General features: G+C 35.8%; 3 protein-coding genes across 3 annotated transcripts; all 3 read left to right on the top strand.

Annotated features, from left to right (window-relative positions):
• The first annotated feature begins 744 nt into the window (after positions 1-744).
• LOC135257999 (trace amine-associated receptor 13c-like) lies at positions 745-1,838 on the top strand. The gene has a single exon (XM_064341195.1). It carries the CDS (start codon positions 843-845, stop codon positions 1,836-1,838), a length of 996 nt encoding a protein of 331 aa, XP_064197265.1. The 5' UTR covers positions 745-842.
• Positions 1,839-5,554: 3,716 nt separating this feature from the next.
• On the top strand, positions 5,555-7,642 carry LOC135257998 (trace amine-associated receptor 13c-like). Its single transcript, XM_064341194.1, has one exon. The coding sequence runs from the start codon at positions 5,678-5,680 to the stop codon at positions 6,671-6,673; it is 996 nt and encodes a 331-aa protein (XP_064197264.1). The 5' UTR covers positions 5,555-5,677; the 3' UTR covers positions 6,674-7,642.
• A 2,516-nt stretch (positions 7,643-10,158) lies between these two features.
• Positions 10,159-11,751, top strand: LOC135258040 (trace amine-associated receptor 13c-like). Its single transcript, XM_064341236.1, has one exon. It carries the CDS (start codon positions 10,159-10,161, stop codon positions 11,167-11,169), a length of 1,011 nt encoding a protein of 336 aa, XP_064197306.1. The 3' UTR covers positions 11,170-11,751.
• The last annotated feature ends 3,026 nt before the right edge of the window (positions 11,752-14,777 follow it).

Raw genomic sequence — 14,777 nt, 5'->3', positions numbered from 1 at the left:
GTTTTAACTGTTTTCAAGTAGCTATTCCAATACATGCAACCTTAGACACGATAACTATACAATCTGCCTAATTGCATAAAAAAGAGAGTGCTGACGATACAGCCAGCCATTCAAGTCTCCGCTATCGATGTGATTTTCAACAAAAACCAGCTATCGTAATAAAAATGTTTTTTGTCTTTATACGGCAATTGTCATTTATCGACTTTTTGAAAAATTATAAGCATTTCAAGACATACTGCAAATGCAAATATCTATTCCTGTAGAATGACCCCCTTAAAATGTGTAAATCCCTCAGTATAGCTTATATCTATATCTTATTTATATTTGAAATAATAATAATTAAATTGTTAATTATTATTGAGCACAGAGCCAAATCAAGAAAATAAAAAGCTCACTGTTGCTTGTAAGTTTCAATTACAAGTGTAAAAAAGGGGGGGGGGGGGTATCTAAAGAAATTTGTATTAATTGTTAACTAAATATTTACACTGAAATCAGCAGGTGTACATAGAAAACATCGTTCCTCTCTTGATATCTTCTTGGACTCTATCATTTGATTGCATCACACTCACTCTCAACTTCGCACTCTCCTCACACAAACATCTGTACAATGGATTAATTAAATCTTGTGGGTTTTCATTAGCATCCAACAGAAAAAAACAAGCCAGTGTATAAATGTGACTACAATCTGCAAAAACAAATTAGACGGACACTTTGTGACTAGCTGGCTACATTGTACTGCTTGAGTATTTTCCAGCAAAGATACAATAATTCATGCTGTAATGTGATGAAATATACCAGCAAGACATTTGATTAACCTTTGAAAATAGCCAGTTTCTTCATTCATGAATTTCACAAATAATCAAGTGGAGTATGTCAATTCTTCAACTCTGTCCTGTTCAGGAGCATCACCAACACCAGCTGATGCGCCGTTGTACATGACTGTAGCAGCAGTGATTTCAGTGACAGTGTGTGGAAATCTACTTGTCATAGTCTCCATCTGCCACTTCAAGCAGCTCCACACACCAACCAACTTCCTCCTCCTCTCTCTGGCTGTGGCAGACTTTCTTGTTGGCATAGCTGTGATGCCTTTCCACTTTGCTCTCTTGCTGAATCCAAACTGGTGCTTTGGTGCAATTTATTGCATCATTTGCAACGTAGCGTCCTTTCACCTGACTTGCGTGTCAATTTACAATGTAGCCTTCATCGCTGTGGACCGATATTTTGCTCTAAGCAACCCTTTTCTTTACTGCACTAAAATGACAGCGAATCTGACTTTGAGGATACTGTCCATTCTTTGGTTGTGTACATTTATCTACAATGTAGTGCTTCTTTTTTCCAATATGACAGAAAATAATAATTTTTCTGAGTGTATTATTTCAATTAACAAAATATGGACTATTTTTGACTTTATAATAGTATTTATTGTGCCCTGCATGACAATCATAGTTATGTACCTGAAAGTGTTTGCCATTGCAAGAAGACACGCTAACAAGATAAACTGCGCCAGACAACAGCATTCAAAGGGTACGAAACTTAAAAATTTTTCAATGGCGTCAGAAAGGAAAGCAGCAAAAACACTTGGAATTCTAGTGGCAGTGTTCCTGCTGTGTTTGATTCCTTTCTACATAAGTGCTTTCCTGATTGTATATATTAGGAAACCGTCCGTGTATTATGTGTTTATGAATACCACAACTCTTATTTATCTGAATTCTACAATCAATCCTATAATTTATGCTCTATTTTATCCATGGTTTCAAAAGTCCATTAAACTCATTTTAACACTGAGAATATGTACCTCACAGTCTTCGTTAATGAACGTGCTTGTAAAGGAAACGTAAACAATGGATTTATATTAGTGTTTCCCACAATAATATAGAAATCTGACACTCATAATTAACTCCACTGTTAAAATATGATTCACTAGCATTGCTTCCATTGTTTTTTATCTCTGCTTTTCAGTGTTTCTGTATTTTAATTAGTTAGTTTAAAAGAAATCATACTTTTGATATAGTGCCCAGTGCAGTCTTATTATACTGTATATGTCATAGTTTAGTTAAGTTTGTAATTATTTTAGGTAAGATTTCACTGACTTTCAAGGTAAATTATGTAAATTACAAACATATCTTACTCACTTTTAGGGCATTAGGGGGAAATGAAGAAGGAACACCATCAACCACTCAACCATACACTATGAATATGGTCAGTATAATGCATAGTATCACAAAAGCAAAGTGCAAAACTCGCATCGCCTTCTTTTTCACTTCTCGTGACACAAAACAAGGAGGACATAAGACAACCAAATTGATTTTGAAGTAATGGGGAAGGTACGTTTACAGCAAACTTCCAAGCAGACACCATAATAGGGCCTTTGCATAACATTTCTGCAAAGGTATCCAACATATTCATACAGACCAAAATATGTCAAGAGGTCAAATATGCTTATTGTACACAAATTTGTATGCATTTGTTAGGATTTGTTAGAATTTTTAAAAAAAGAATAAAAGTCAAGTCGACACATGCCTTTTTCTCATTTAATGTATATTGGAAAAGCATCTACAAGTGTTGTCTTTCATTTATTTCTACATTAAGCTCTGGAGTCCACCTCCCATTAGTCCTTTGGTTTTGTGGTGCTTTACCTTTTGAAAACAGCTGATGTTGATCTGTTGCTTCACAGTGATGCCCAGGATTAATTTTAGTTCAACTGTTGCCTCATTATTGCAGTAATGTGTCTATTTCATTTTTATTTGAGTTTATATTTTAAGCATAACACTGCATGAGAATGTAACATATTACTAGTTTCAGTTTGAATAAAGTTTGGTCTGAAATTGTATGACTTGTTTGATCCATATAACACGTAGGATATATTTCAGAGGAAGAGGGCACCAAAGATAAAAAAATAAAGAGTGTCAATATACTGATTTTCCTTATAAGCAGAACTGTTTTCACTGTATATATTCCTATGTACAGTATTATTGTCAAAAAAACAAGATGTGTCCATTTTTGTGCCTGCAATTCTTTTCATATTAAATTATCAATATGTACAAATATATTATGGGGAGAGGCTTTTTAAATGGTGTTTAATATTTACTGAAGAAATACATTCTTGTGATGGCTGCAGAGCGAGTCACACAGACAGGTCGCTGCGCTAAGCCCAATTCACCCCATTTACCATACATTTATACATATCATTTAAAATAACTCGCCACACGGTTTCTGTTTTTCACAATCTTTATTTACTTTTGTTTTATTAAGTGAGTGCACGCACTTAGTTTAACGTTAAGTTTAACATAATGTAATTGTACCGCGGTTGTTTGTATTACCTGCTTTTAAGTTTCATTCCTGCAGACGGGTCCGCCGCAAAAGGGGTCGCGAGCGGAAACAAGGAACATTTATTTGGTTCCTAGTGGGAGGGCTGATCAGTCCACTGCATCCATGGCCTGAGGGGACCACAGGACCCACGGTCATGTTAAAATTATTATTTAAATGTATTCATGTTCTTCTTTTAAAATTATTAGTCAACAAATTCAATACACATATTAACTATTATATGTATATTTTGTTGTCATTCCTCAAATACCTGTAATAGCTATTATACATATTTATGTCCCTTTTTTTCTGTATTTTGGTGCTGGCCACCATTATATAAATGAGTATTTTGGGCCCCTTGGTCTGTCTTGTTTTGGGGTGCCGTGGTGCGAGTCTGTTAAGCTAAAAGGTTCCATAATTACTAATCTGCTGTATTTTAGATCTCTGTATTTTAAGAGGCAAGAGCAGAGCTAGAGAGATTTTGTTATTTGAGCATTTCATACTTCTTTTTTTTTTTTTTTTTTTTTTTTTTTTTACATGTTGGTTTTTTCCCTTGTTGGTTTGAGACATTTTTTTGTGGTCAACCTGTGATGGGAACAATAAACCCCTAACTTTTGCACCGCTACTTCTGTCTCTGCGCCCTTCTCTGGTACGTCCATTACAACTCTATTCATCAACATGTTTGACTTTTTAAGTTAGTTCAGTGTTTAATGTTAAATGTGCTCAGCTAATTTTCTTGCTGCATGGACATAGCCTCACCTTCTGGCTGCTCCAATGATTAATGCGTGTTTATTGAAAAAGATACACAAAACCTCTGGAATCAGAAAGTGTACTGTTCATAGAAAGCCCCTTCCTCTCTTCAGACTCCCTTGGAATATCATTATGGAATTACATCACTCCTCAAACAATTCTCTGTACAATAGATATGGGGACCTATAGCAACCACAAAAAACAGTAACACAACTGTATAAATATGGCTCTACAGTAAGCAACAACAAATGAAGAACTCTTCAAGACCTTACATACACATTTTAAGCTTGACGTCATTTCTTAACTTCTGTGACTACAGGACATTTGATCGATCAGTGAAACTGCAACTTTTTTCCATTTTATAAATCTCACAGGAGAATCGTGAAAGCAGTCACTTGCAAGGGCTCGTACCCCCTCCCTCGCGTTGATGATGCACTAGTCAGCTTAGGGAGCTCAACGTGGTTCAGCTCACTCTACATCTGCAGCAGCTACTGCCAAGTCCCGCTCATGTTAGAGGCCTACTCCAAGACAAAGTTTGGCAGAGGACTGTGGGCGTACAACGTCATACCTCTCCAGGGATTTTCCGGCATTTAAATGCCTTCGGCTGGCCGCCAGTGTTTTATCATGCCACGTAAACGAAATTGCACAAAAAGAAATAAAATAAAATAAAACTATTGGAAATTGTCCGTACATTTATTGATACAATTTTTTCATGAATGATAAGCTATTGCATCGCAAGTTTTTTTTAAAGTTTTAACTGTTTTCAAGTAGCTTTTCCAATACATGCAACCTTAGACACGATAACTATACAATCTGCTTAATTGCATAAAAAAGAGAGTGCTGACGATACAGCCAGCCATTCAAGTCTCCGCTATCGATGTGATTTTCAACAAAAACCAGCTATCTTAATAAAAATGATTTTTGTCTTTATACGGCAATTGTCATTTATCGACTTTTTGAAAAATGATAAGCATTTCAAGACATACTGCAAATGCAAATATCTATTCCTGTAGAATGACCCCCTTAAAATGTGTAAATCCCTCAGTATAGATTATATCTCCCCTCCCCCCACCAATTCTGGCCTATAGTAACACTTATTTATATTTGAAATAATAATAATTAAATTGTTAATTATTATTGAGCACAGAGCCAAATCAAGAAAATAAAAAGCTCACTGTTGCTTGTAAGTTTCAATTACAAGCGTAAAAAAGGGGGGGGGGGGTATCTAAAGAAATTTGTATTAATTGTTAACTAAATATTTACACTGAAATAGGCAGGTGTACATAGAAAACATCGTTCCGCTCTTGATATCTGCTTGGACTCTATCATTTGATTGCATCACACTCACTCTCAACTTCGCACTCTCCTCACACAAACATCTGTACAATGGATTAATTAAATCTTGTGGGTTTTCATTAGCATCCAACAGAAAAAAACAAGCCAGTGTATAAATGTGACTACAATCTGCAAAAACAAATTAGACGGACACTTTGTGACTAGCTGGCTACATTGTACTGCTTGAGTATTTTCCAGCAAAGATACAATAATTCATGCTGTAATGTGATGAAATATACCAGCAAGACATTTGATTAACCTTTGAAAATAGGCAGTTTCTTCATTCATGAATTTCACAAATAATCAAGTGGAGTATGTCAATTCTTCAACTCTGTCCTGTTCAGGAGCATCACCAACACCAGCTGATGTGCCGTTGTACATGACTGTAGCAGCAGTGATTTCAGTGACAGTGTGTGGAAATCTACTTGTCATCGTCTCCATCTGCCACTTCAAGCAGCTCCACACACCAACCAACTTCCTCCTCCTCTCTCTGGCTGTGGCAGACTTTCTTGTTGGCGTAGCTGTGATGCCTGTCCACTTTGCTCTCTTGCTGAATCCAAACTGGTGCTTTGGTGCAATTTATTGCATCATTTGCAACGTAGCGTCCTTTCACCTGACTTGCGTGTCAATTTACAATGTAGCCTTCATCGCTGTGGACCGATATTTTGCTCTAAGCAACCCTTTTCTTTACTGCACTAAAATGAGAGTGAATCTGACTTTGAGGATACTGTCCATTCTTTGGTTGTGTACATTTATCTACAATGTAGTGCTTCTTTTTTCCAATATGACAGAAAATAATAAATTTTCTGAGTGTATTATTTCAATTAACAAAATATGGACTATTTTTGACTTTATAATAGTATTTATTATGCCCTGCATGACAATCATAGTTATGTACCTGAAAGTATTTGCCATTGCAAGAAGACACGCTAACAAGATAAACTGCGCCAGACAACAGCATTCAAAGGGTACGAAACTTAAAAATTTTTCAATGGCGTCAGAAAGGAAAGCAGCAAAAACACTTGGAATTCTAGTGGCAGTGTTCCTGCTGTGTTTGATTCCTTTCTACATAAGTGCTTTCCTGATTGTATATATTAGGAAACCGTCCGTGTATCTTGTGTTTCTGAATACCACAACTCTTATATATCTGAATTCTACAATCAATCCTATAATTTATGCTCTATTTTATCCATGGTTTCAAAAGTCCATTAAACTCATTTTAACACTGAGAATATGTACCTCACAGTCTTCGTTGATGAACGTGCTTGTAAAGGAAACATAAACAATGTATTTATATTAGTGTTTCCCACAATAATATAGAACTCTGACACTCATAATTAACTCCACTGTTAAAATATGATTCACTAGCATTGCTTCCATTGTTTTTTATCTCTGCTTTTCAGTGTTTCTGTATTTTAATTAGTTAGTTTAAAAGAAATCATACTTTTGATATAGTGCCCAGCGCAGTCTTATTATACTGTGTATGTCATAGTTTAGTTAAGTTTGTAATTATTTTAGGTAAGATTTCACTGACTTTCAAGGTAAATGATGTAAATTACAAACATATCTTACTCACTTTTAGGGCATTAGGGGGAAATGAAGAAGGAACACCATCAACCACTCAACCATACACTATGAATATGGTCAGTATAATGCATAGTATCACAAAAGCAAAGTGCAAAACTCGCATCTCCTTCTTTTTCACTTCTCGTGACACAAAACAAGGAGGACATAAGACAACCAAATTGATTTTGAAGTAATGGGGAAGGTACGTTTACAGCAAACTTCCAAGCAGACACCATAATAGGGCCTTTGCATAACATTTCTGCGAAGGTATCCAACATATTCATACAGACCAAAATATGTCAAGAGGTCAAATATGCTTATTGTACACAAATTTGTATGCATTTGTTAGGATTTGTTAGAATTTTTAAAAAAAGGATAAAAGTCAAGTCGACGCATGCCTTTTTCTCATTTAATATATATTGGAAAAGCATCTACAAGTGTTGTCTTTCATTTATTTCTACATTAAGCTCTGGAGTCCACCTCCCATTAGTCCTTTGGTTTTGTGGTGCTTTACCTTTTGAAAACAGCTGATGTTGATCTGTTGCTTCACAGTGATGCCCAGGATTAATTTTAGTTCAACTGTTACCTCATTATTGCAGTAATGTGTCTATTTCATTTTTATTTGAGTTTATATTTTAAGCATAACACTGCATGAGAATGTAACATATTACTAGTTTCAGTTTGAATAAAGTTTGGTCTGAAATTGTATGACTTGTTTGATCCATATAACACGTAGGATATATTTCAGAGGAAGAGGGCACCAAAGATTAAAAAATAAAGAGTGTCAATATACTCATTTTCCTTATAAGCAGAACTGTTTTCACTGTATATATTCCTATGTACAGTATTATTGTCAAAAAAACAAGATGTGTCCATTTTTGTGCCTGCAATTCTTTTCATATTAAATTATCAATATGTACAAATATATTATGGGGAGAGGCTTTTTAAATGGTGTTTAATATTTACTGAAGAAATACATTCTTGTGATGGCTGCAGAGCGAGTCACACAGACAGGTCGCTGCGCTAAGCCCAATTCACCCCATTTACCATACATTTCCAAGTACATTTATACATATCATTTAAAATAACTCGCCACACGGTTTCTGTTTTTCACAATCCTTTATTTACTTACTTTCTTCCCTTATGAATGTGCTTGCAAGGGAAACATTTTTTCATCACTATTACCATTCAATACATAATAGTGCTTTGCACAGAGACACTCCCATTTAGTAGGGAAAACCAAACAGTGCAATCTTTGGTTCAGGTTCAACTGTACAATCATAAATGTCAGAGAACCACTTGAATATGATTCACCAAAAATGACCCAGTTTTTGGGAATGTCCAGAAAATATGGGTCAAAGAGGCTTCTGCAGATTTACATCTATCACTGAGAAGAAATGGTACAAAAGATTCTCTGAAATTTAGTTTCTGAAGAATGAAGTCGGTGCATCACATTGAACTGGGTTTTTGAAATTCCTTTTAAATTCTTCATTATCAAGTGGCCATGTGTCCATCCTTTCATCAATTAGACCATTGGTTTGCCTCAGTTTTTAATTTGATAAGTTAAATTATTCTGTTACTTCAGAATTGTTTGCGATATAACACATTAAGCAGAATGGGAACTGCATTAGATAGTCCAGGAAACATTGTAATCGGTAGCATTGTGCCACCTACTGGCCACGTTTTTATATTATGCATCAAGCAGAATATGTAGAGTATTGTGAAAAAGTATTTTCAGGGTGAAGCAGCTCGCCCTGTTCAAGGACAGGCATCTGCCCCAGCCCATAGAGGAAACAGAGCTTGCCCTGGATCCGCTTATCCAGCACGGCAGTCGGGCAATGACCTAAAGGAGCACAGTGAAAGGCGGTGAAAGTAAAGGTCCAGGAAATGGCGACAGCAGGTGTTTCTAAGAGTCCCTGGGCGTCTCTGGCAGTGCTAGTGTGGAAGAAGGACAGCTCCCTGAGGTTCAGCATAGACTACCGGTGGCTGAACACAGTCACTTGCAAGGGCTCGTACCCCCTCCCTCGCGTTGATGATGCACTAGTCAGCTTAGGGAGCTCAACGTGGTTCAGCTCACTCTACATCTGCAGCAGCTACTGCCAAGTCCCGCTCATGTTAGAGGCCTACTCCAAGACAAAGTTTGCCATTGGCCGAGGACTGTGGGCGTACAACGTCATACCTCTCCAGGGATTTTCCGGCATTTAAATGTCTTCGGCTGGCCGCCAGTGTTTTATCATGCCACGTAAACGAAATTGCACAAAAAGAAATAAAATAAAATAAAACTATTGGAAATTGTCCGTACATTTATTGATACAATTTTTTCATGAATGATAAGCTATTGCATCGCAAGTTATTTTAAAAGTTTTAACTGTTTTCAAGTAGCTTTTCCAATACATGCAACCTTAGACACGATAACTATACAATCTGCTTAATTGCATAAAAAAGAGAGTTCTGACGATACAGCCAGCCATTCAAGTCTCCGCTATCGATGTGATTTTCAACAAAAACCAGCTATCTTAATAAAAATGATTTTTGTCTTTATACGGCAATTGTCATTTATCGACTTTTTGAAAAATGATAAGCATTTCAAGACATACTGCAAATGCAAATATCTATTCCTGTAGAATGACCCCCTTAAAATGTGTAAATCCCTCAGTATAGCTTATATCTACATCTTATTTATATTTGAAATAATAATAATTAAATTGTTAATTATTATTGAGCACAGAGCCAAATCAAGAAATTAAAAAGCTCACTGTTGCTTGTAAGTTTCAATTACAAGTGTAAAAAAGGCGGGGGGGAGTATCTAACGTAGTTTATATTAATTGTTAACTAAATATTTACACTGAAATCAGCAGGTGTACATAGAAAACATCGTTCCTCTCTTGATATCTGCTTGGATTCTATCATTTGATTGCATCACTCTCACTCAACTTCGCACTCTCCTCACACAAACATCTGTACAATGGATTAATTAAATCTTGTGGGTTTTCATTAGCATCCAACAGAAAAAAAACAAGCCAGTGTATAAATGTGACTACAATCTGCAAAAACAAATTAGACGGACACTTTGTGACTAGCTGGCTACATTGTACTGCTTGAGGATTTTCCAGCAAAGATACAATAATTCATGCCGTAATGTGATGAAATATACCAGCAAGACATTTGATTAACCTTTGAAAATAGCCAGTTTCTTCATTCATGAATTTCACAAATAATCAAGTGGAGTGTGTCAATTCTTCAACTCTGTCCTGTTCAGGAGCATCACCAACACCAGCTGATGTGCCGTTGTACATGACTGTAGCAGCAGTGATTTCAGTGACAGTGTGTGGAAATCTACTTGTCATAGTCTCCATCTGCCACTTCAAGCAGCTCCACACACCAACCAACTTCCTCCTCCTCTCTCTTGCTGTGGCGGACTTTCTTGTTGGCGTAGCTGTGATGCCTTTCCACTTTGCTCTCTTGCTGAATCCAAACTGGTGCTTTGGTGCAATTTATTGCACCATTTGCAACGTAGCGTCCTTTCACCTGACTTGCGTGTCAATTTACAATGTAGCCTTCATCGCTGTGGACCGATATTTTGCTCTAAGCAACCCTTTTCTTTACTGCACTAAAATGACAGCGAATCTGACTTTGAGGATACTGTCCATTCTTTGGTTGTGTACATTTATCTACAATGTAGTGCTTCTTTATTCCAATGGAAATATTTCTGATATGACAGAAAATGTTAAATGTGCTGAGTGTATTATTACAATTAACAAAATATGGACTATTTTTGACTTTATAATAGTATTTATTGTGCCCTGCATGACAATCATAATTATGTACCTGAAAGTGTTTGCCATTGCAAGAAGACACGCTAACAAGATAAACTGCGCCAGACAACAGCATTCAAAGGGTACGAAACTTAAAAATTTTTCAATGGCGTCAGAAAGGAAAGCAGCAAAAACACTTGGAATTCTAGTGGCAGTGTTCCTGCTGTGTTTGATTCCTTTCTACATAAGTGCTTTCCTGATTGTATATATTAGGAAACCGTCCGCATATCTTGTGGTTCTGAATACCACAACTCTTATATATCTCAATTCTACAATCAATCCTATAATTTATGCTCTATTTTATCCATGGTTTCAAAAGTCCATTAAACTCATTTTAACACTGAGAATATGTACCTCACAGTCTTCGTTAATGAACGTGCTTGTAAAGGAAACGTAAACAATGGATTTATATTAGTGTTTCCCACAATAATATAGAACTCTGACACTCATAATTAACTCCACTGTTAAAATATGATTCACTAGCATTGCTTCCATTGTTTTTTATCTCTGCTTTTCAGTGTTTCTGTATTTTAATTAGTTAGTTTAAAAGAAATCATACTTTTGATATAGTGCCCAGCGCAGTCTTATTATACTGTGTATGTCATAGTTTAGTTAAGTTTGTAATTATTTTAGGTAAGATTTCACTGACTTTCAAGGTAAATGATGTAAATTACAAACATATCTTACTCACTTTTAGGGCATTAAGGGGAAATGAAGAAGGAACACCATCAACCACTCAACCATACACTATGAATATGGTCAGTATAATGCATAGTATCACAAAAGCAAAGTGCAAAACTCGCATCTCCTTCTTTTTCACTTCTCGTGACACAAAACAAGGAGGACATAAGACAACCAAATTGATTTTGAAGTAATGGGGAAGGTACGTTTACAGCAAACTTCCAAGCAGACACCATAATAGGGCCTTTGCATAACATTTCTGCGAAGGTATCCAACATATTCATACAGACCAAAATATGTCAAGAGGTCAAATACGCTTTTTGCACACAAATTTGTATGCATTTGTTAGGATTTGTTAGAATTTTTAAAAAAAGGATAAAAGTCAAGTCGACGCATGCCTTTTTCTCATTTAATATATATTGGAAAAGCATCTACAAGTGGATGGGAGTCCACCTCCCATTAGTCCTTTGGTTTTGTGGTGCTTTACCTTTTGAAAACAGCTGATGTTGATCTGTTGCTTCACAGTGATGCCCAGGATTAATTTTAGTTCAACTGTTGCCTCATTTTTGCAGTAATGTGTCTATTTCATTTTTATTTGAGTTTATATTTTAAGCATAACACTGCATGAGAATGTAACATATTACTAGTTTCAGTTTGAATAAAGTTTGGTCTGAAATTGTATGACTTGTTTGATCCGTATAACACGTAGGATATATTTCAGAGGAAGAGGGCACCAAAGATAAAAAAATAAAGAGTGTCAATATACTCATTTTCCTTATAAGCAGAACTGTTTTCACTGTATATATTCCTATGTACAGTATTAGGGTCAAAAAAACAAGATGTGTCCATTTTTGTGCCTGCAATTCTTTTCATATTAAATTATCAATATGTACAAATATATTATGGGGAGAGGCTTTTTAAATGGTGTTTAATATTTATTGAAGAAATACATTCTATTCATCAACATGTTTGACTTTTTAAGTTAGTTCAGTGTTTAATGTTAAATGTGCTCAGCTAATTTTCTTGCTGCATGGACATAGCCTCACCTTCTGGCTGCTCCAATGATTAATGCTTGTTTATTGAAAAAGATACACAAAACCTCTGAAATCAGAAAGTGTACTGTTCATAGAAAGCCCCTTCCTCTCTTCAGACTCCCTTGGAACATCATTATGGAATTACATCACTCCTCAAACAATTCCCTGTACAATAGATATGGGGACCTATAGCAACCACAAAAAACAGTAACACAACTGTATAAATATGGCTCTACAGTAAGCAACAACAAATGAAGAACTCTTCAAGACCTTACATACACATTTTAAGCTTGATGTCATTTCTTAACTTCTGTGACTACAGGACATTTGATCGATCAGTGAAACTGCAACTTTTTTCCATTTTATGAATCTCACAGGAGTTCACCAAGGGGAATCATGTGTCCATTCTTTAAACTCATCTTGTTTAAGCGAACCATCAACACAAACTGATGTGCTCGTGTATGTATCTGTAATAGCAGCTATCTTTTTGGCAGTGTGTGGAAACCTTCTAGTGATCATTTCCATCTGTCATTTCAAGCAGCTCCACACGCCAACCAACTTCCTAATCCTCTCTCTGGCGGTGGCGGACTGTCTAGTCGGATTAATTATACTGCCGTTTGAATTTAATATCTTCTTTCTACACCGGTGCTTTGGGGCAATGTACTGCAACATTGGTTACATTGCAAGTTTTCACCTGACGTGTGTGTCCATCTATAATGTAGCTTTTATTGCTATGGACCGATATTTTGCTATAAGCAACCCTTTTCTTTACTGCACTAAAATGAATGTTAATATAACACTGAAGACGATGTCAACTCTCTGGTTGTGCTCATTCATTTACAATGTATTGCTTCTTCATTTCAGTGAAGGTCTAACTGATCTGAAAGAAAATATTACATGTATGAATTGTTTTGTTTCAGTTAATTCTATATGGACCATTGTTGATTTTGCAGTGGTATTCTTTCTGCCATGCATGACTATTGTCATTTTATACATTAAAATTTTTAATGTTGCAAAAAAACACACAAATAAAATCAGGTGTGTCAGAAAACACTATTCAAATAGAACAAAAAATAACGATCTTTCTGCGGCATCCGAGAGGAAAGCAGGAAGAACTGTCGGAATTCTGGTGTCAGTGTTCTTACTCTGCGTCGTGCCATATTACACCTGTGCTTTCCTTGATGAGTACATGAGGACACCATCTGCATATACTGCCCTTTTGTGTATGTCAATTCTACTATATGTAAATTCTTCTCTCAATCCAATCATTTATGCTTTATTCTATCCATGGTTTCAAAAGTCTATTAAAATCATTGTAACACTTAGGATATGTCATTCAGAGTCTTCCCTTATGAATGTGCTTGCAAGGGAAACATAGTTTTTAATTCTGCTGTACAAATAAGATTCAACAACATGTTTCATGGATTTGGATGTCTATGTTTTTCATTGTTTTTGTATTTTATTGTTTTTGCAATAAGCCTGCAGAGTTCCTTATTGCAGATGTAACAGATCCTATTAATTAATGTGTTACCTTCATGTTATTGCAATGTGAGTATCTTTTGAGGTTTTGTCATTAAAAGTGAAACATTTCTTTGAATGAAAATCATTTTCACCACTTAGTAATGAATACAATGCTTAGGTTTTTTTTTTACTCTCTGTGAAAGGATTTTTAAACTTTTACAGCCAAGCAGCTAGATCATGAAAATAATGGCACAGCCTTTAGCTAGTTACAAACCAACATTGAGTTGGAATTCACTGTAGGTAGATAGCTTGGCATTTAAAACTGGGAAGAAAATATAGAAAGGCAAAAAAAGGTTTTTAAAAACGTCTGTAATTCACGGCTGTAAATCAGATATGCACAATAAAATGTTGTTTACTGGATCCCAGGTACTTATATGACTTATAGTGGATAGGTTATACCATGGAAGGCCTGTATAGGGTTGAGCTATTACAGGCAATATCGTACAGTAATTGGTATTATTGTGCCACCTACTGGGAACTTTTATGTACTGCATAAAGAAGAATTTGAGTAGTAAGAGAGTCAATATGTCTCTGACTTGGCATGGTGCATTGGTTCAAGTTTTCAGTTTCATTCACAGGTAAAAAAGGAGAAGGTTTTGGAACCCAGTTTATATTGTGCTGTCTTGAAAGTGCAGTTACTGTAAACTGGAGGTACATGACATGTCTTCTGCTCAGTCGAACAACACAGCAAAGTCCAAAGTGTAACACAGTGTTCACAGTGAAATTGTAAAATATCAATACAATATATAGTAACAGGAAATATGTTATG

This window comes from Anguilla rostrata, chromosome 6, assembly GCF_018555375.3.
Source record: "Anguilla rostrata isolate EN2019 chromosome 6, ASM1855537v3, whole genome shotgun sequence".
NCBI classification, from domain to species: domain Eukaryota; kingdom Metazoa; phylum Chordata; class Actinopteri; order Anguilliformes; family Anguillidae; genus Anguilla; species Anguilla rostrata.
The sequence above is the reverse complement of the archived record's forward strand: the minus strand, read 5'-3'. Positions and strand labels throughout refer to the sequence as shown.